Source organism: Trichoderma evansii (assembly GCF_050947405.1).
Source record: "Trichoderma evansii strain SZMC 28006 chromosome Unknown GGI43scaffold_16, whole genome shotgun sequence".
Lineage (NCBI taxonomy): Eukaryota > Fungi > Ascomycota > Sordariomycetes > Hypocreales > Hypocreaceae > Trichoderma > Trichoderma evansii.
Window position 1 is genome coordinate 93,277 of NW_028145190.1, and position 21,895 is coordinate 115,171.

Sequence of the window (21,895 nt, forward strand, 5' to 3'; positions counted from 1 at the left end):
GAAGCGGTACGAGCTGGGCCACAGAGCTGGGCCCTCTCTGCCTTCCTCTCCTTGATCCAGCGCTTCGTCGTCAATTCAGCTAATTGAAATTGACAGCTAGCAACTAAAGTGACGGGATGGCAAACTTCCATGAGCCTCACAAGAGCCCCCACCGCCGCCACTTCCGAAGGCCAAGATGCTTGAAAAGACACTTGCTATGTGCAAGTAGTAGTACTCATAGCTAGGACAGACCGATAGGGTATGTCCTCTTCAAGACATATCTTAGGCGCGGCGAGCATCACGTCATATGTTGGTAGTATAAGCATCCAAACGACTGTTACTCGTCAAGGTCTCTTGTTCTATGCCGGATCCACCGGGAATCTTCCTCCTATCCCGGGGTCCTGGTAGTAACGGCATTCTCTACTTCGTGGTCTGCACAGAGCATGATTCAAAGCTTAGCTTGGCTATGCTTACGTCCTCTTCTTACATGGACGTATTAAAAGAAGTCGAGGGATAAGCGAAGGGTAAGATCTTGACAGATATTTCTGGTGCCCGCGCCGGGTCTGCAACGCTGGCGAGAGCGCGCGCGCACGGGCTGACAATCCATCCACCCCTCCTAAAGCTCCACTCCCCCGGCCCATGGCCCCGTGGCAACCCGGGCTTGCTTCCCAGCGCCAGCCGCAGCCATCGCCGGATAAGCTCAGCCATGCCGACCCAGCGTTTGGGGGCCCGAGGACGCAGCGCGCCCTTGGCGTGGCGAGCAGGGAGTCGTCCGGTTGTCGGTATGGGCATGGCTTTATCGGCTATGATATTGATCGTCAGCTTCGATTATCTGAGCGCGGCGGTATGACCGAGTCTCTAGGAACTCAAAATTATAATCTTCACTTCCCCCCTCTCCTGGTCGCTCTCCTTCTGAGTTTGAAGCTCGTGTATTCTAAAAAGCTTTTTCTTTGCTATGCTCCGGAGACTCGACATCCCTGCCAGGCATCCGAATTAGCGGGTTCAGCTATTGAGACCATGCGCCCAATTAGCATGGGCCGGAATGATCTGCTCCATGGACAGCCCCAGTATGAATATGACAACCGTCTCCACGCACCCGCACTTGCAACTAGTAACAGTAGTTCAAGTATTAGTAGTAGTAGCGAATTGATGCACTCCACGCTCCGTATAGAGTAATCTTTAGTAGTGCTCAATGTCATACCATAACGGTAAGTCGAAGCTCTTGTGCTCTGTTACTGGCATGTAATGAAAGTAGCTTTCAGGACATTTCAATGAACAGGAGGAATTTTTACTGTTAATCAATCCTCAAAGCGGAGACTCTACTTTGCTGAACCGCTTGTGGATTTCTATTAGTAGTTGGTATTTTTACTATATTCCAGGGATCATTAACACTTACGCAGCATCTCCACCTCCGCGTATGTTCGCCGGCAGTGGGCACCTCTAAAATGGTGTCTGCTGTAGGGAGCTGTTACACCATGGTGCCTCATCGAAAATCCGCGGGTAGATTAGTCCGCTGTACCTCTGATCTTCATGCGTTTTGGTTTATCAAAGCCTGTCACAACGCCCCTGCGCCGTTGAACGAGATGGGTGGCGCTAGGAGTTTCAAGAGCTTCTAGCATGTCGAATTAGTAAATGACTCGAGATGTATGGCGTACTATTCAGCTGCTCGCCTCCATCTGTGCGGAAATTGAGAGAATTTCTGGTCGGCTAGATAAAGCGGAAATCATTCATTTGCAAGGACGCTGGACCCTCTAAAATAGCTACGAACATGAAGTAGTGAGGTTGGGGCTATTCCTATCAGCTGTAGAAAACGTACGAGTTTTTGAACTTTCTCGAGGTCCTAGTGTCCATAAAAGATGAGATGTTTGACAGGCAACACGCGGAAATTGCCATACATAAAAGTTGCATTAGCGGCTCGATAGACGGATAGCTATCCTGCCAGCAAGCTGCCAATCTCCCCTGCTCTGGGGTCAATTTTTCTTCTTCTCTTTCTCTGCAAGGAAACAAGCAATTCGGTGCTGCATAATTTCATAAAGCAATGCATTTGATTATAGGTTTGACATTCTGAAACTGGTGTGATCAGCGCGCTGCGCTGGCCGCCCATAGAAAGCCAGAGCCAATTCTTCAACTCAAGATCTTTAATGGAGAACTCGACTGAAATTTTATGAGAAAAAAAGGATGGCTTTCACACAGACGACGATACTTGGGATACATACTCTGTACTCGTAGCACGGTACACCCCAACTCCAATGGTGCAGAGCTGAAGCTAGCTAGCCATCAAAGCGGCAAAAAGTAGGTGTGCGCCTAGGCCCGAATGAGGTTTAACGCCCATGAAGGAACATTACTAGCTGTAGGCGAGCCCACAATAGTGCCAAGGAGCTGAAAGAATCCCAACCGCTAATAATAAGCCGTGTGAAAACGGACGACCTTTAGGGGCTTTGCCGCGTGATGGCCTGGGGATTCATCTCGGAGTTCGGCTCAGTCGGAACTTGATAATACCACGCATCCCGACTATAATGGCTTATCCCTCGTAGTGAACAGATTTGTCATCGGAGGGTGTTGCAGAAGGGGGGCAGATATTCGAGCCAGTGGCCAAGTAACTCATGTCTGGCTTCTCAGCAGTCTAGCGGGACAGGTGCAGCTAATATCGTGCAGATATGTAAAGCTACTCAGCGTCCCGCGGGAGATTTTGGATCCTTCCAGCCGCCACTGTCTGCAATGGAGATTCGGATGTCGACGGGGACCTAATCGTGGCGTAAATCAAAGCCCATGCTGCGTGGCGTCAAACAAGGTTGTTGCGGTTGCAAGGGAGAATGCAGGGGTTGGTAGGACTAGCTCTTGATTTCCTCGTCAGCAGTCAAGTTTAGCTAACCGGGGGCGGCACCTGATTGAAGTAATAGCCCTTTACGGGTTGTAGAATGGCCGTTGTGATGCCAAGACGCAGCTCCAGCTCGGTATGTTGATTGGGTTAAAACAGGGACAGTAGACGCGCGTGCATTGTAGAAGGATTCCTCCCCCGTCTGTCACGGGCTCTATTGCTGCGCGGAGGCGTCTGCAGCCTGGACCCTGAACATACCCCCTCCGTTAGTGTTGAGAGGCTTCGGAAACCAGCGCCACTGTCAGAAGCCAAAGTGCAAGGCGGAATGGCGTTTCTAGTATATCTGGGGTTGGGACAGACGCCACGACGATGATCCACCAAATATCAAAATACCCATGGCGTGCTTTGGTCAAGGTGACAGAAACTCTTGGCAATAGGTGATTTGCAGATGGCAGACTGAATTGGAAAGCCAATGAATATGTCGTTACCAACTGATGTCGGTAATACCTATGGCATGGCTGGCTAATTCTGTGAGAAGAAGATGAGACAATATCTGGCAGTGGAAGAAATAGAAGAGCCCTTGATCAACTTTTTGTGTGGGGAGAGACAAGATACCACTGACCCCGGTGGTTAAAAGGGAAGGTACGGAATAACTCTATTTATATTCCCCTTTGGCGTGGACGCCATTTAGATCAACGGAAGAAATGGAAGCCGCAGCCAGCTTTATCCCAGCCTTATCTCCTCACCTGACCTGCTTAGGTAGGTACCCAGCACATGGTGGTTGTAAACGCTGGAATAACCAATCTTTTACCGGCCGCACACGATCGATTCTACGCGGCAACAGATTAATCGGTCGTCTCCATTAGAAATATCGTGGCATATCATGCCCCCCCTTGACGTATAGTTTCTTCCTCGCGTGCCTTTGCTGAATATTTCCTTTTGGAAGCTGACATCAAGCTACTTATGGCTCCATGTACAAATCCATAACGAAACTAGTGCTATAACGAAATCATCTTCTTTGATCTCCAAGCAAGGCGCGGCTCACCAGCCTCTAGCTCTTCAAACAAAGTGGTAAAGCTAATTCCGACCAATGTCCATACTTCCCGTCTATTGCTGAGCTTGCTCTGTCAGTATTTGGGGTATGCATTGCTGTTCAACGCATGTAAAATGCAGGCCAATATACGTTGCGTAAATGCTTACTGTGAATCTAGATAGTGCTAGATGCATCCGCAAAGCACCGCAATCTCTTACTGTTTATAGGCGAGGGCTATCATAAGCCATTAACCATGATGCGAATACATCAGTACGATAACGAGCCAGAATCTTCCCTCAAGCGCCTCCTTACGTGTGGAACAAAGTTCAGGCCGCCCAAAAAAGTATATTGGGTGCCAAAGTAAGCTACTTGGCACTACTGCATCGTAATAAATATACTCTTTGCAGTCAAGACGGATAGACTTCCAGTTGGCACCGGTAAGGCTGACCATAAACTCTCACCAACTGCAGCCCTAGCAAATGGATATTCATCCCTACTAAATAGGGCTTCATAAAGATCTGACGTACAAGCTAGCTGATTATTGACGGTATCTGAATGGAGAGGAGCAGTGGGATCAAGATGCCAACACTTGATTTCAAGGACACGCTCAAGACTCAATCAACGAATCGGAATCTTGTATAGCAAGTACTTTACTGACGGGAGAGATCTGAGCCTGAACCAATTTATCAAGATGATGGAAAGTGGCCGCATTATCAGAGCGCCTACAAAAATGACTCCTGAATCTACTGGTTTTATTTTGATACTAATCCGAGGCTCTCTGGCAGACTTCGAGCCACCAATTATGCCTCTTGCTTTTGTTATAGTAGGGCGATAGAATTCGCACCGAGGCTAAGAACACGAAGTTCTGACGCCCCTATACGAGAATTTTGTTGGCGTGCTTGCTAGGACCCCGCGGATACCAAAGCCTCATGACAGGGGTGTGTGCCATGCCACGCGAAGATCTGAAGCTACCAACGCCACGATTTGCTCCATCTGTCAGAGCCATGTCAGCGATTCAGTTGTTGAAAAGCCTATGCCAGGTGACGCGAGGGAGAGTAAAAGGGCTATAGCAGGACTCATTTCCCGCGTTGCCGTATACATAATTCTTCCGTCAATCACATGGAATGCCAAAGCGATACGGAACACGCAGTGCCACATGTATAAAACTACGGAGTATGATACTACTACTATTACTAGTATGTAGTGCGAGTATGCACCCCTTTCTCCCCTTGTTTTCTCGTTCTTCACGACTAGTCACCCCGCTAAAGCATGAAAATGACTAGGGTGCTCACGGTAACAATGTTTGGGGAGTACTTGCAATATAAAGTACAAACCCAAACTCTGGCTGTTGTTTGAGAAAGTCCATGAGATACTCTTTGTTACAGTACTTGACCCCTCTCTCCTTTTTTTTTTTTTTTAGGACGACGTTAGTGCGAACAACTTGCAGTAGTCGCAATTCCGTCAAAGAAAGTGGTCACGAAGCTGTGTTGCCAAAGGGCAGGGCCATATGCCAGTGGTAATTAGGGTTGCAACATTCACGCAGAGGCTGGGGTGAAGAACAGATCCCGAGCAGCCGAGCAGCCACCTCAAGTGAAGGGCCTTAGGTTTGGAACACAAGAGGCTCTCGTTCTATGCCGAACGCGCGACAAACCCCTACATCTACCAGGTAGCGCTCCATTATTACCGGTGAAACTACTACGACTCACACCACTGTGAGTGGATATTGCTCCGTGATGGTACGGTTCAACTAGCGCAACTAGACCACTAGTACTGGCATGAGCTGCACGCGCGCCGACACCCGGGAGCCGGGGAATGAGCGGGATGGCGTACAAGCATCCTCCACCGGAAACACGCCGCCATAGGTGGGAAGCCTTCCATGCCTTGGTCATCATTTGTTGGCTGGACACACCCAATTCCCGTCTCAGAACAGCCAAACTCGCGCTGTGCATGTCATATCGTTTCATAGAAGTCATCTGCTTGGCTATCAATCATCCAAGGGGCGGAAGGGCAAGATGAAGAGCCAAAAGCCTCCAGCGCTATTGAATTCTCGTGGATCCTCTCGGCTGGGTGAAGGCTCTGCATCTAGTTAGCCCCTCTCGGCTGGGCACCTGAGTACTACTTACCCAAACAAGATAGGAAATGAATCATCCAGCGCGTGGCCAAGAGACAAAATCTCAAGTCGGTTTAACTTGATGCCGCCTGATTGATTCGGGAGTGGGAAATGGAGAACTCAGCTGTTTGGAGTAAAGCTGGTAGTTAATACGACGGAGTACGAAGTAGGTTAAGGGTCGCCTGAGCTGAGCTGAGCTTCAGCCGATACGAACAAACGCTCGTTTTTTACTTCACCTGATTCTAGAACAGAACCACAAATACGGATAGCCACTATGCTAGCCGAGGCTTGTGTATAGGCCAAACAATAGCTGTGGCGCGGGGGTTTTCCGCCTCATTTATCAAGGCAGTCTCTTCTCTCAGCCCGGACGGCGCGGGAGAAGAGGAAAGACGCCTTGGCCGCAGCTATCGACCGACCGGATAGGTGGGTAGCAGTTAGTTTCTAGTAGTATTCGGGGAACTCTTCGCACTGACCATTGCTCCGAGTAAACTATCCAGATTTCGGATTGGCAAACTCCTGGTTTCATGCAGGATGGCATTGGGCAACACCCAACGGTAATGGTTGCAGAGTATCTCGTTTAGATTTTTCGCAATGGCCGTTGGATATCTTGATATGCCGGACCGGTCGTCGCCGAACACCTATGGGCATCATCCGACATCGGGTTCGGGACCGTCGGTATGGGGAACGGACGGACGGACGGACAGACCATACGTATATGCTCAACTACTTCAAGAGTATTTGGCCTAGCTTTTCTCTCTCGGGCAATTGAGACTAAAGTTCTGCGCCTTTAATACCTGAGAGTAGATTAGGATTAGGGCCATGATAGTCGTCATAAGTAGGGCAAATTTCTTTTCAGATAAAACTTGCCCTCTATTGCACAAGTTTACTGAGGTACCTTACCTCCATATCTTATGGAGGGTTTATCACGGATTATATTTCAATTATTCTTTGTACATGAGGAATAATCAATATTTTTAATGCAAATAATGTTCATTAATGATCCAGCTGCTGCTAAATTACTTTCCGATAAAACTCCATGTTATACAGAGAAGCAAAAGTACCATAAGTAGGTACCTGTCCAATTTCGCCAATGATATTGATATAAAACAGTCTTTTCTTCCTCTTCATCTCGTCATTTAGTTTTACATTTCATCCCCTACTGGACCCTCGGCATTTACAGCTTCGAGGCTGGGGAGGGAGATCCAGGTTTCGTAATCTCATCATACAGAAGACTATTTCATAAAATCTATTAGTTGAAACGCACTTTACTAAATGGTAGTTGATAAAGAAGAAACTCACGTTGTCAAGAAATCGGCATAGTCTTCGCCGGTGACCTGTCCGGCAAAGTACTGCGCAGCAAGATGGAACTTGTTGCCCTGGGGAGCCTTTGAGGCAAGACCATCGGCACACTCATTCAAGAGTTTGAGAGCGTAGGCCTTGTCAACACGCTTGCCCTCGGCGGTAGAGACGCCGTGCTTGACCCATTGCCACAGCTGGCTTCGAGAGACTTCGGCAGTAGCAGCATCCTCCCTAATTGTGTGATACTCATTAGCGATATTGTCCATAATCAGCATAACTTTATACTGGAAACTTACATCAGATAGTTGATAGGGACACAGCCAACTCCGCGGATCCAGGCCTCCATGTAGCCCAGACCAATGTTAAGGTTCTTCTTAATGCCCTCCTCAGTGATGCTTCCGGGGACGTTCATGTTGAGCAAGTCGTTCTGGCTAATCTTGACCTCCTCCCGACGGATAAACAGCTGGTTAGGAGTAGGCATGTGCTTGTTGAAGATCTCGGTAGCGATGTTGGCGAGAGCAGGGTGAGCAACCCATGTGCCGTCGTGGCCGGCTCGGACCTCACGCAGCTTGTCGGCGCGGACGTTCTCCATGGCCTTGTCGTTGGCCTCCTTATCGTCCTTGATGGGGATCTGAGCGGCCATGCCACCCATGGCGTGAACGCCCCGCTTGTGGCAGGTCTGGATGAGAAGCTTGACGTAGGCATCCATGAAGGGAACGGTCATTGTGACGGCAGATCGGTCTGGCAGGACGAAGTTGGCGTTATTGCGGAACTTCTTGATGGTGCTGAATATGTAATCCCATCGGCCGCAGTTGAGGCCGGAGCTGTGGTCACGGAGCTCGTAGATGATCTCGTCCATCTCAAACGCAGCCAGGATGGTCTCGATCAAGACGGTTCCTCGGATGGTGCCACGGGGGATGGCGATGTAGTCCTGAGCCAAGTTGAAGGCGTCGTTCCACAGACGAGCCTCGAGGTGGCTCTCCATCTTGGGCAGGTAGAAGTAAGGTCCAAAGCCTCGCTTCTGAGCCTCGACGGCGTTGTGGAAGAAGTACAGACCGAAATCAAAGAGACTGCCAGAAATAGGCTCGCCATCAACAAGGAAGTGCTTCTCCTCAAGGTGCCAGCCTCGGGGGCGAACAATCAGGGTGGGGAGCTTGCCAGTGCGAAGCTTGTACTCCTTGGCACCCTGCTTGAAGTCAACTTGACGACGAACAGCGTCGTACAGGTTGACTTGGCCATTGATCATGTTGTCCCATGTAGGGGCACTAGAGTCTATTCGTTGTTTGCCATTAGCTATCGATATACTTCACCGGCAAGGCAATAGACATTGAAATCATGCAACTCACCTTCAAAATCGGCCATATATGTCCAGACATCAGAGTTCAAAGCATTCACAACCATCTTGCGATCAGTCGGGCCAGTGATCTCAACGCGTCGGTCGACCAGACCAGGCGCGGGGGGAGCTCCCTTCCATGTGGGATTCTCACGGATGTGCTTAGTCTCGGGCAAGAAATCGGGAAGAACACCACGGTCCAGCTCGGCCTGGCGCAGCTTGCGGCGCTCAAGGAGATTCTTGCGGGTAGCGTTGAAGGAGCGATGTAAGAGAGCAAGGAAGGCCAAGGCCGGAGGAGTGAGGATCTTGCGGTGGGATTCGTCGATCTTGCCGAGGACGGTGACGCCTTGGAGGATGGATTCTGTGGACGCCATTGTGCCGGTGTTGTGAAGAGAGCGTTGGCGAGATGGGAGGTTTTGGAGAACGATAGCCCAGAATTGCTGCTGTGGGATATACGATGTTGGAAAGCCTTGGTAGTATAAAGATGCCCAGATAAGGTGAAGGAAGAGTAAAGTTGAAGGATGCCTTTAAAGAGGAGCCCGGATGAAAAAGCTGAAGACTTTCGATTGCAGGCGTCACAACCGAAGTGATGAGAGGAGGTGAGGTAAACTTTCACGTGTCAGTCAGTGACGGTTGTTCGCGGTAAGCTTTCCGGATGTGGATGGATAGGCGCTTCACTCGCACTTACAGGAGAATTAAGATGCTACGCCCTTTGTTTTAATCTGTGCAATTTCCACACACAGTGATGAAAGACAGATGTCTAATAATGAAATGATAAAAGTGAGAAAGAAATCAAGAAATACAGCGAGGCCATGGCTGATATAGCTTTCCCAAAGCTTATCGCCTATCCCAAGTATAACCACCTAGGAGGAGGCTATGACGCACCTCGTCTATGGCTGGGGCCAAATCACAGCGCAAGGTCGGCAAAAAGATTAACCTCGCCACCCAAAAAGCAATAAGAAGAAATAAAGCCAACTGCCCCCCTTGACCAGTTTACTAGCACGATCCCTCCATTCACCCATGTTTACACTCTGGTCTGGATGTATCTTTTTTACACTTTCTTTTGGCCCGTCAGCCGGATTCTGGGGGGGCTCGGCACCTATCGGCCTGTCTGGGCCTCGGGTGGACGGATGGAGCTTGTACCGGGTACCTGGAGGCGGGGGCAACAAAGCATGTGCACGGCACCTCTGCAGCGCCTGGAAGCAGCCTGTTTGCCAGCAATCGGGCCCTGTCAAGGGAGACTGCGGGGTAGCGGCCGAGAAGTAGCGTATACAATGTAGCCGGCCGGGCGCTTCTCACAACACGGCACTTTGCCATCCATGCCAAACCTCACTGCGTCGCTTAGTCTTATGAGCCAATGGGTTCGTCTCAGTGGCAGTTTTATAGATAGCCAAGGTACTAAAAACAAGCCTCTGTCTCTCCCCGTGTAGACAGATCCAGTCCATAGCTGAGATCTAATGCCGAGGAATTGAGACATGGCCAATGCCCCCCTCGGGTCCATCACAAGACGAGGTAGCATCTAAATCCGGCGTGTTCATCAACGGCATAGCAGAGCATAGCATCCGCAGCTTTGGATCTACCTTGTATATACTTTACCCCATGCTTTCTCCTCTCTTCTCAATCTCCAATGACGCACATATTACAATCATCACTCCTCTATTTTTCTTCGGTGCCTCAACTCTCTCGGCGCAGTTATAAATTAGTAAAGAAGACACCAAATGTATCAAGTCTTCAGTCTTAATTACATGTGCCCATCATCCCACATTCAATCTTAGGTTCATATAGTAATTCCCAAAAGGAAGCCAGTGGCAACTTTCCATCAGCCCACCGTCTCTGCTCATCTACCCCAAATTTCTATGTACTATGTATATGTGCTTTTGGGGAAAAACGTTTCCTAACGCCTGCACATACCGAGGGACCAACCGAGGCTGCTCCAAATTCCTTAAGCCGCAATTTCGCAGCCAACCCGAGACTTTCCGGGCCACGGTAGCCTTAATTTCTGTAATAGTAGATATGCTTATCCTAATTATTACTATTTGATACCGGGTTGCTTTGCGTTTGCTTATCATTACGGGGTCCTGATTCGTGCACTCTGAGCACTTGCCTAGCCATCTGACATATGCACTACGCTTATACTTTCACCCGACCATGACTTGAATCGCCTCATGATATTTGACTCTAACAGATGAAATACAGTTCAGCTATGTGAAGAAGCAATGCTCTCATATCCCCCAATTATAGCTGATTTGAGTAATCAGCCCCTGTAGCCCTCCCCTCTGCCCTGCCCATTAGCAACCGATCCGCCAGCTTACTTTGCCGTGCAACCAGTCAGTCCTTTGTTCTGTCCAACCAATTCCAGCCTCATCGTCAAACACCAAATGTCTTGTACAAAGAAATTGGAGCCAAGAGCCAAGAACTGTACATTGTTTTTTCCGGTTTTTTTTTTTCGATTCAACAGCATTAAAGTTGTCCATGTTTATTTCTCCCCGCCTTTTGCCCATCTCAGTTCCACCACAATATAAGTCACCCTTGGAAGAATAGTGTTGTTCTCCGGTTCAAAAATGTTCATCGAAAAGAAAAGAAAGAAAGAAAGAAAATCTTGACAGCCATGAAAATTTTTGCCAAAGTCATCCAACAAACGATAGATACTGCCATTGATACACAGGACGCGGAGGAATGGGCTGATTTGGTCTTTGAGCTGATCCCAGATCGCATCCAGGTAAACAGTATTTTCTTTGCTATGTGATGGAAATTGATATAGATCCATGATGTTTGGGTTGAGCCGTTTAAGAATTCTCCGCAAAAAGTAGTGCCGAATTCATTTGAATCCACTCTCCATGGCCATAGTATAGCTTCACAGAGCAGGTCTCGCCTGTGCTATCCGTATATGCGGTTGACTTCGACATTTATTAGTTTTCTCAGCACGGCGAATCAATTCCAAGCGCCTAAGCAAGAGGAAACGCAAGAGTGCGTTGATTACGAATTCAGGGTCTTGATCATCATCTTTTGCTTGCTTCGGTCCTTAACCACGAGGTTGCGGTCGGTGAACACAATTCTCATAGTATCCACAACTTTGTGGAAGCTGCTCGCGGCACCACGCTCTTGTGTGAAGCGAATGATGCTGAGCGGCTGTTTCTTACCATGCTCAATCACCGTCATTACCTCTGCCGCAAACGCAACTTCTTTGAGATTCAAACCTGTGTCTCTTTGGTTAGGTGTGGTTCGTAGTCAAATGGCTATAAAGTATGCAACTCACAGTTCTTAGCTGCAACCCGTGCAAAGACGATGTTGCGTTCCTTATCCACTTGTATACCCTTAATTCCGTATTTACGCTTACGCCATTCTCGCAGCAAGATGGCTACTTCCTGTCGTGCACGTTTGCGTGACAGCGTCATGCAAATATAGCTTGTTGCAGGCTTGACACGGAATAGCCTAGTAAGCCAATTCTGCTTAACCTCAATATTGCGGCTGCCGGCCGACGATGATCGATGCCATTTTTGCTTCTTCGTATCAGCCTTTGTGGTGACCACTTCTTGGTTTCGGCTCTGGCCATCTATAAGAGAAAATTGGTGTTAGTCTGCTGTCTTTAAGAGAGAGGGAAAGGCCATCTAGGGATGAATTAGCAGCTTTACCTTCAATCATCATCTTCGAATCTCTATTTCGGTTACTCTTCCAAAATGGAAAGCTAAAATTTCTCTTCTTGGATGAGGCAGCTGTTGCAGAGCTCGAACCCGATTGGCGAGTTTCGCACGATACGGTTCGCTGCCTCTCGCCCTTCGACTCTACCAAAGTCTCCTCCGAGTCGAGCTTGAATGATCGCTTGAACCATGATTTCTTCTTCTTCGCTGGATTATGGATACCTGATTGCGAAGTATCTTCCTCATATTGCTCATAGTTTCCAATCATACCTTCCAGTTGCTCTAAATGGCGATATAGAGGTCGTCCAAGGTCTTCTTTGGTGACCTTCTTTCGCACGTTCAGTGGCTCGGGAATTTTTACTGGGCTTTGTGCCGTGGGAGAAGTTACAACTCTGATTGAGTTTTCGACTTGATTCAGATATTCGACACCGCTGATAGGGCGGTTTGCCTTCTTCGACGGTGAATGTGGTGGTGCTGAAACGATTCTTGTTTTTTCAACATTGGCAGTGTTGCCGCCTCCTGGGTTCTCATTGATGCACGGCAAAGTACCTGTCCGGCGACTGACCTGGCCATACGGAGCTGAAACGACTCGGCGATCCGATTGGTTCGGAAGCAGTACTGGCAAGGCCAGTAAATTGGCTTGGTCTACCATAATGTTCCTATCTCCCGCTCTCGAAGCTGGTCGAGAGTTTGCATTAGTTGCCTTGGGGCCAGGCTCCAATGGAAGTGGTGGCAAGGGGCGACTGCTCCAGGACATACATGAATATTCTGTAGGTGCGGTTGCTTCTGAAGGAGTATCGATTGTAAAAGAAAACGGTGTAGAGTCACGCTGCCTCTTCTCCATGTCTGTCAATGATCCTGAAATGGAGTCATCTTCGATGAGTGAACTTCTAAATGCGTCATCGCAGTCTTTGGCTATGTTGTTGCTGAAATGGCGCAGCTCTTCATTAAAAAGAAACGAGGCGTCTTTATACGCTGGTTCGACCTTCGCCTTAGGATAGGTACCGTTTGGTAGCTGGGGCATTTCCGGTGTTGGAGATCGAGGCCTTGAAGGGACTCGGCGCGAGTTTCCACCTGATACCATGGAGTTTGCTTGTGAACGGTGAGGGCCCAGTTGAATCTGTGCTGCAGAAGCTGATCGCTTGCGAACATGCGAAAAATCGACTCCTCGTTTGTGCCGCAAACCAGGGCCGTGCATCTGCGGCGTGCCTTGCCTATTGCTATGCAAAGAACTCACTGATCCCCTTGATGACTGAGGACGACCTGCAAATGTTCTCACAGAACTGGCCCTTGGACGGCGAGTAGCATTCGACCCGCTGCGTTTTCTAGTTGACTGTGATGTTTGTGTCATCTCGCCATCTCGATGGACAGTGATCCTCGTATGGCTAGCTTGAGAGCCACATGCTTTTAGCATTCGGCTGCCTCTGTAAGGGTCGTAGCTCTGAACGGTCCCATTTTCGGTTTCTGCCGTTGTGGAAATGACTGTGAAACGGGAAATGGATCTACCATGGCCATTGGCTCGAGGTTGATAGAATTCGCAGGTCGAGACGCGCTTTTTCCACGAGTTTGGCTTGAGATGATGGTAGTCGCTCATTGAGTGAGACAGTTCTGGTTTAAAATCCTCCAACTGCTGTTCACGATAGTTGTGGAGGAGCCAGTAAAATGCCTTCTGGTCATTTGGTCTGATTTCATTCGTGTTAGTAGACATATTACTGATTAAAAAAAGGTATCGCTAAGAGGCATCACTTACTCTTTGCAGCTCAGTTTCATCTCCAAGTCGTCATCACTGGACATATGCCAAAGAGAGCGTAGTTGTCGCAGCAGCTGGGGATCGATCTGATGCTGCAGAATCGGAGTGTACTGAAAACCCTTCCGCGTATCTGGAGGCTGACCCGTGTTCTGACCAAAGTCATCTAGATAATTATATCGCTGAATCAATGGGTGTTGCCAAATTTGCTTCATGGTAATTCGATGGTCGGGGTTGACTTGGAGCATGCGGCGGATGAGGTCTTCAGCTTCGGGGCTGAAGAATTTTGGCATCTCATACTGTCCCTTTTTCGTTTTGCCCATCATGACACGCAAATCAGGATCATCAAAAGGTAGGGTTGCAGACAACATGGCGTATAAAATCACGCCCATGCTCCAGATATCGGCCCTATCTCCACGATACTGCCGGTTCTTGAGAAGCTCAGGTGCTGCGTAATGGGGGCTGCCGCAAGCTGTCGCCAGTCGGTGAGAAGCTGTCTGGTGAAGAGCTGCCATACCGAAATCGGCAATCTTGATCTGGAGATCGGCGGTGATCAAGATATTCTCAGGCTTCAAATCACGATGGCACACGTTAAAGGAGTGGCAGTAAGCAATAGCACTGATCATTTGCCGGAAGAAATAAACAGCCACTTCTTCGGACAGTCTTCCTTTTGAGTTGATGAAAGTAAAGAGATCACCTTGATCTATATATTCAAGAATGAGGTAACTAGATTCCAACGTTAGTCAACTTTGAACTTTGGGCATTGAGAAATAAAGAGGTGAGACCAACATTTCAGAGCGATTCTCCCATATATCATACAGCTTCATGATGTTGGGATGTTCAATAAGTTTAAGAATGGCAACCTCGCGCTCAATTGCCACGGGAACACGCATTTCGCCATTAACTTCAGGAAGACTCGAGTCCCACTTGCTAAGAGCAGCCAGGCTGCTGTCTTGAACAAGGTACGCCATCCGACGGTTGACGATTTTTACAGCTGCCATTTGATGGGTGATGCTATGGCGACACAGACGCACTCGAGCTGACGAGCCTTTCCCTAGAGTCTTTCCCAGCTGCCATGGTCCAATGTGCGTTTTATAGTTCTTCTTGCTTTGGCTGCTGGAAGTGGATGCACACGATGCTTGAGAAAGACGCTTCGCAGCCTCTGCTGGTACCCACGGTCTCTGCGTAGCAGGATTATAAGCATCGTAAGTCACAGTCTGGCCACGTGTATCACGTTGAATGCTCTGATTATTAGTATACTGGCCTGGATATTGGGCACTGTTGGATTGATTGCCTCGTGCCTTGTGGCTCTGATAATCTTGGACTGGGAATGGCATATTGAGACGATTGGTAGTTTCGACAAGAGGCGGACGAGTTTTTGAGATATATTCGGCCATGATTATCGCCGTGAATTGTAGTAAGATTAGCACATAATACTCGAAAGCAACCTAAAAAGAGGTGGACTGTGATACAACTGTGAAGAGGCAAGATGCTGATTATTGGTAGAAGAATTGGTAGCAAACGAGACCCTAAGGAATACGCGTGCAAAATAAAAGGCAGTGTAAAATTGCAGAGAGTTCAGACAAGAGGATCGCAAGAAGGAAGCTTCCAACATAGAGCACCCGAGGCTGTGGGAGGAAGAAAAGACGCGGCAGGCGAAGTCCACAGAAAAAAGAGAGGATGAAAAAAGAAGGACGAGGGGCAGGAATGCAGTGGATGAAACCCAGCTGTACAAAGAACAAGGAATGTAGCGTGCGCTGTCCTACAATTTGGCAGCTTGATAGAGGTGGCGGACAGCTGGCGGCCAGTCAGAGAAGAAGGGAGACTGCTGGCACTGGAATTTGGTGTTGACGCAGTCTCCTGTCATTCCATCTCAGTTAAGAGTGGAAATCGAGTCACTTTCTAGTATTAGCGCAAAGCAGAGGAATCGTTTCTCTGCGCATGTCGCCTGAGCTTTAGTTTATGCAAGTGAAAAGGGAGAAAAGAGCCAAGATTAGACTAACATACGAGATCGCGATGCATTCCTGATATAGATGCTATGAATTGAAATTTGGGAGTGAAGCGATACGACGTCACAATCGCATCTCTCTACGCAAAGGCTATGAGGCTATCATACAGTGAGTATAGATCTTCAGGATGCTCATTCTAATTTTTTATCGCTGTATAATGGAAGCTGCCGTAAATCGTGCTACATGGCTATATACCATTTGGCGAGCCATGGCTGACTGCGAGGTGCATATTGCATATTAGCGTACCGCCGCGATATTGGAGGGTCGGGTAGACGCGTTCCTCGGGATATCGGCGCATAAGAACAAAACTATACTATTTATAGGCAATATTTATTTCACCGAATAGTCGAAATTGCCAGCGTGTATAACCTCTAGGCGGAAAAGGGGTGACAATCAGTTATAGTTGTTCGAAAGGCGAGTGACAATCAATGTCATGGGAGTGAAAGTGGCCAGCCAGAGGAAAACTATCTGGTGGCTCTATTTAAGCAAAGGAAGTCTTATGACTATATTATCTAAAGCTTTCTTTTTATGTTGGAGATTGTGGTGAATATTCCAATTCTATAGGGTAAAAATAATACGAAAACCAAAAACAAAGTCGAATACCAAGACAAAGGCATGCTCACGAAGCAAGGGATGAGGTTAAGACATGACTAAGCGAGCGACAAGCCAGCTACATAGCTTGTGGTCAGCGATCGGCCCTTCATATCCAAGTAGGGCAAATTTCAACTTGCTGAGTCTTCATTCAATCTCATTTCCAGCTCTTCCATGTCTTGGGTGGCGATCAAAAATCGGTCCATTAGATAATTAGACTGCTCCGTACTCAAATAGACGATTGTAACTCCAGAGAGCTCTGTTATATGTATATATTAGCTTGCTAATGACGGCCTCGGTTTTTCATGAATTTGCAGATGGCTCATTTGTTTCACAGCAAAGTCTAAAGAGCAGTCCGTCATAATTATGGTAGATGATATTTGAATGAAGTCAACAGATATGAGCCTAACTTAAAAGACGTGGCGTTAATATTCTCAATAAAGATGGGAATAGAAGTCCCAGTATAGCTCCATTAAACACTTGACTGCCAATACCATATATACTGGTGTCAAGTCAAAACGAAACTGACACATAGGTAAATTTATTATTATGTATATCCAGCACAACAGACATCTCCAATGCAGTCAAACGCGTAGGAACGAGCGTAATTGGTTTAGTGGTAAAATTCTCCGTTGCCATCCGAGCAACGTCGGGGAGCCCTGGGTTCGATTCCCAGATTACGCAGCTTTACTTTTTTTGTTTCTGTAATTAAGTGCATCTTCCTTTTAGCAACCAATAGCTTTTGATTGAGCATGCAGATAAACATGGAAGTTTTTTTTGCAATGGACGTGTTGTGGTCTTCGTAGATACTTTTGAGTTGTGTTAAGCTTATTCATATTAGCCATTAGAGTTACCACGTCTCTCTCCCTGTACATTGTGCTTCATGGAGCAAACAGTGATTATTCATTCAAAAGAAGATAAAAGACAGAGCTATTGACTGCACATAAGCAGTAATCGCTCAATGCGAGATTTGGCTAGATTTGAAGTTGGTGCTTTTGAAAGCTGCTGAACGCATAGAACGATTGCTGTGCTTAGTTATCGATACCGCACCTAATATTTTAAGAGCTGGCGTTAAGTGGTGGGGGGCTCATAGACGCGTCTAACCGCGTCGCACATGTCCCCGCCGTCTACCTCTACCAACGGCTTCGATGCACAACATCACAGCACGGCCAGCTGTTACTCTTACTCCATCTCTTCACACAATAATCTGAAGAGATGAGCTCCAGCACCTCGCGCCGTCGACGGCGTGGGGACGAGGATGAAGATGGCAGCGGCACAGACGGTCGAAGATCACCATCTGGAGACGACAGCCCGAAACGACGACGAGTAGACACCGAATCGGAGGAAGACGAACAACGACGAGGCCGAGATGTTCCTATCGACAATTCCAGCTTTCAGCCAGGAGCCATCGTCCGAGTCAGCGTACAGAACTTCGTGACGTACGAGAAGGCCGAATTTCTCCCTGGTCCGAATCTCAACATGGTTATCGGTCCAAACGGTACTGGCAAAAGTTCTTTGGTTTGCGCCATCTGTCTAGGGCTTGGATACAGCCCCAAACATCTTGGTCGCGCAGGTACTGTCAAAGAGTTTGTCAAGAACGGCAAGGATACGGCAACGATCGAGATCGAGCTCCACAAACGTCCTCAAGATCGGTCCAACTATGTTATACGAGTTCAGATTCGCCGAGAGCAAAATATCCAAAAATGGTGGTTGAATGGCAAAGAGACGACCCATAAGAAGATACAGTCGTTGATGCATATGCTCAAAATTCAAGTAGACAACCTGTGCCAGTTTCTTCCACAGGACAGAGTTGTCGAGTTTGCTGCCTGTACTCCGGTGGAATTGCTGCATGAAACCCTGCGCGCTGCTGCCCCCGAGGAAATGCAAAAGTGGCATCGGCAGCTCCAAGAACATCATAAGGACAAGAAGGACATTGCCGAAGCCGTGCATACTGATACCGAAACCCTGAAAAATCTACAAACTCGCCAGCAAGGCTTACAGGCCGACGTGGATAGAATCCGCGAGCGAGAAGAAATTCAGGAGCGAGTTAGCAACCTAAAAGGCGCGCTCATTATTGCCCAATACCAGGAAGCACGTAACAACCACATGCTCGCAAAGGAACGCAGAAAGGAGGCTGAGAATAAGCTGAAACTTCTTGAGCGAGAAAGTGGGCCATCTTTGGAAGCAGTCAACCAAAAACAGGTCTACACTCAGGAAATCGAGGCCGCTATCCCATCAAGAATAAAAGCAGTCAAAGATACTCAGGTGGCAGCGCAGAACCTAGCTCAAGACATAAGCACTGTAGTTGATGACGTCAAAGAATGGTCCAATAAGATAGGTGCTGAGCGCAAAGGGTTTGATGAGAAGAAGAAAGAGGTAGCAGCGTCAAAATCAAGAATTACAACTCTACTGGCAGATTTGAAGAACCGGCCGTCAGATTTCAGTGCGGGCGAGTGGAATCAAAAAATTGTGAGTTCTCAAGACGTTCTGTGCCACCTATCCTCTAAACTAACGAGTACATTCCTCTCTAGCGAGCTGAGGAGCACAACCTGCGAGAAGTTGAAGCAGACCAACGCCGATTAACTTCAGAGCTAGAGACTGTCAAAGAAAAAGGGAAAAAGAAGATGGATGAGCTGCGGAAACTGAAGACAGACATTGAGTCTCTGGACACTCAAGAAGGTCAGCAGCTAAGTTTCATGCGAAAACATTTTCCTGAGCTGGCTACGGCCTGGGATTGGGTTCAAGAACACCAAGGCAAATTCGAAAAAGAGGTTTTTGGACCACCTATGCTATGCTGCTCGGTTAAGGACGAACGTTACTCAGACCAGGTCCAAGCCCTGCTGCAGACTGACGACTTCCTCTGCTTCACAGCACAAACTAAAAATGACTACAGGACATTAACCAACCAGCTCTACCGCGAGATGAGTTTATCTGTCGTTATCAGAACCTGCTTGCAGCCTCTCGCTGCCTTCAGACCGCCTGTCACTCTAGATGAAGCCCAGTCACTAGGCCTGGATGGCTTTGCTCTAAACTACTTAGATGGTCCTGAGCCAGTGCTTGCCATGCTGTGTGCTGAAAAGAGAATACATCAATCCGCCGTCTCGGTCAAGGACCACAGTGACGAGGAGTATGAAAAGCTTGTCAATCACGGCCGAATAAGCCAATGGGCGGCCGGAAAGCAACAGTACTTGGTTCGTCGGCGGAAAGAGTACGGCGCCAATGCCATGACAACAGTTACCAAGAGGATACAACCTGGAAGGTTTTGGACCTCTCAGCCCGTGGACTCACAAGAAAAGATTGAGTTGAATAGGCGGCAAACCGAAGTGGCTGGAGAAGCAGAAATTATGAAAGTAGAATACAGGGATTTGAGGCAAAAGAACGGAACTTTTGAGGAACAAAAGGCTGAAATACAAGGCAAAATTGTAAGACGAGATAGACTTCTCAACTTGGATATCTGCGGCTCTTTGCTAACACGAATAAAGGAACAATTAAGGACGGAGAAGAATGCTCTGCAGAGAGAGTTTTCGAAGTGGCAGATGATACCCCAAAAGATAGGTTGGTGTTTTACTGAGCAATTGTAACTGGCCCTGATCGATCAACTAACCGAGTTAGAATCTGAGGAACGACACAAAGAGGCAAATGAGCAGGCCATGCGCGAGGCCCGGGAAAGAATCGTAGAGCTCGGATTCGAGTGGGATAAGGCAGTGGTAGAAAGAGCCAAGCTTGTTCTACGCCACCAGGAAGCTCTCAGCCAAATCGGAAAAGCTCATGCCGATCTTATCGAAGCCAAGATACGGCTTATCGAAGCCAAATCCGATATAGAGGGCCTCAAAGCTCGCAATTCTGATATTATGGAGAAGCTTGAACAAGAGAAGCTCGTAGTGCAGCAAGCCACCGATGAAGCTACTCAAGCCAGAGAATTAGGTCGCGGGCTATCTGACAGAGTTCGAGAACTTATCAGCGAGAATCCTGACAAGAAGGATATATATACCTCGTTGGCTGAAAATAAACTGGCCGCAGAGATAGAGATGGATATATCTGCTGAGCAGGCAAATCTCGAGCTCATCCATGCAGCCAATCCCAACGTCATTCGAGAGTTTGAGAAGCGCGAGCAGGAAATCGCCAAGCTGACGAGGAAGATGGACGCATCAAACGGCAAACTTGCCTCTATCACTCAGCAGCTAGATGACCTGATGGGCAAGTGGGAGCCCAAGCTGGATGCGTTGGTGTCCAAGGTGAACGACGCCTTCGCCTACAACTTTGAGCAGATTAGTTGTGCCGGTGAGGTTCGCGTTAATAAAACGGAAGATTTTGACCAGTGGGCCTTGGATATTATGGTCAAATTCCGGTATGTTTTTTCCTCCTTTTCTTACCAGCTACATCACTTTATTCATACAGTTTGAAAACTAATTATAAAATTACAGAGAAAACGAATCCCTCCAACAACTCAACGCCCACCGCCAATCTGGCGGCGAGCGCGCCGTTTCAACCATCTTCTTCCTCATGGCCCTCCAGTCAATGGCCCAGTCTCCCTTCCGCGTCGTCGACGAGATCAACCAGGGTATGGATCCCCGCAACGAGCGCATGGTCCATGAACGCATGGTCGAGATTGCTTGCCGCGAGCACACGAGCCAGTACTTCCTCATTACGCCCAAGCTGCTCACGGGTCTGCGGTACGATCCCAAGATGAGGGTGTTGTGCATCGCCAGCGGGGAGCACATGCCCAAGGATGGAACCAAGCTCAGCTTTAGGCGGTGCTTGAAGATTCAGAAGCGCATTATGGCTGCAGCAGCGTAAAATTAAAATTGGTATTTACAGGCACTGGAGCTCGACTCTTTTAGACGGATAATTGTTTATTTATTACGAGCTTGGACGACGGGTAGCATCTTGAGCGTTGAGCGGAATTACGCAGCCTTGTTTCTTGTTTCCCCTGTCTGAGAGGCAACATTGTATATAAAAGATCTGCAGACAAAGTAGTAACTATAAAAGCACAAAAAGCTCAACACCCTTAGTCTTCAGTTGGAGTTTCCTCTTCCACTAATAAAGGGTATAAACTTCTTAATAGCACAAAGTTCAAAGAAACGGATATATTTATATAATAAGGCCAGGCAATTCATCTCTCATCATTTAGTTAATATAGTTATAAAAAAATGTAAGCCAAACCATGCAAAAAGAAAAGAACGAAAATAAGAAAAAAGAAGCATTCCCCTCCCCCTTTTTTTTGCATGATTCTCTGTGTTGCTTCCCCCCTTTTAAACAGTCCCTCCGACAAAAAGTTTAAAAACACGTCTTCTCCAGGGGAGACAGTCTTTAAAAGAAAAAAGAAGAAGAAAGGAAA

The 21,895-nt window shown here is 47.9% G+C and overlaps 4 protein-coding genes and 1 non-coding gene across 5 annotated transcripts; 2 read left to right on the plus strand and 3 right to left on the minus strand.

The window, feature by feature from the left end:
• Positions 1-374: 374 nt before the first annotated feature.
• On the minus strand, positions 375-1,501 carry GGI43DRAFT_102268 (uncharacterized protein). Its single transcript, XM_083198808.1, has 3 exons — positions 1,376-1,501; positions 1,076-1,314; positions 375-956 (listed from the first exon to the last, which is right to left on the minus strand). Exon 3 carries the CDS (start codon positions 769-771, stop codon positions 463-465), a length of 309 nt encoding a protein of 102 aa, XP_083058486.1. The 5' UTR covers positions 772-956; positions 1,076-1,314; positions 1,376-1,501; the 3' UTR covers positions 375-462.
• A 5,613-nt stretch (positions 1,502-7,114) lies between these two features.
• GGI43DRAFT_385614 (malate synthase) lies at positions 7,115-8,946 on the minus strand (the record flags this gene model as incomplete). The annotated part of the gene is made up of 4 exons (XM_083203674.1): positions 7,115-7,172; positions 7,240-7,470; positions 7,536-8,511; positions 8,586-8,946. 4 exons carry the CDS (start codon positions 8,944-8,946, stop codon positions 7,115-7,117), a joined length of 1,626 nt encoding a protein of 541 aa, XP_083058487.1.
• A 2,497-nt stretch (positions 8,947-11,443) lies between these two features.
• On the minus strand, positions 11,444-15,444 carry GGI43DRAFT_101993 (serine/threonine-protein kinase). The gene is made up of 5 exons (XM_083198807.1): positions 14,747-15,444; positions 13,961-14,683; positions 12,205-13,892; positions 11,829-12,125; positions 11,444-11,769 (listed from the first exon to the last, which is right to left on the minus strand). Exons 1-5 carry the CDS (start codon positions 15,352-15,354, stop codon positions 11,549-11,551), a joined length of 3,537 nt encoding a protein of 1,178 aa, XP_083058488.1. The 5' UTR covers positions 15,355-15,444; the 3' UTR covers positions 11,444-11,548.
• A 1,715-nt stretch (positions 15,445-17,159) lies between these two features.
• On the plus strand, positions 17,160-17,241 carry GGI43DRAFT_t154. The gene has a single exon. It is a non-coding gene; the product is annotated as a tRNA-Gly (tRNA).
• Positions 17,242-17,649: 408 nt separating this feature from the next.
• On the plus strand, positions 17,650-21,526 carry GGI43DRAFT_102309 (DNA repair ATPase SMC5). The gene is made up of 5 exons (XM_083198809.1): positions 17,650-19,026; positions 19,089-19,979; positions 20,040-20,112; positions 20,170-20,905; positions 20,982-21,526. Exons 1-5 carry the CDS (start codon positions 17,773-17,775, stop codon positions 21,352-21,354), a joined length of 3,327 nt encoding a protein of 1,108 aa, XP_083058489.1. The 5' UTR covers positions 17,650-17,772; the 3' UTR covers positions 21,355-21,526.
• Positions 21,527-21,895: the final 369 nt, after the last annotated feature.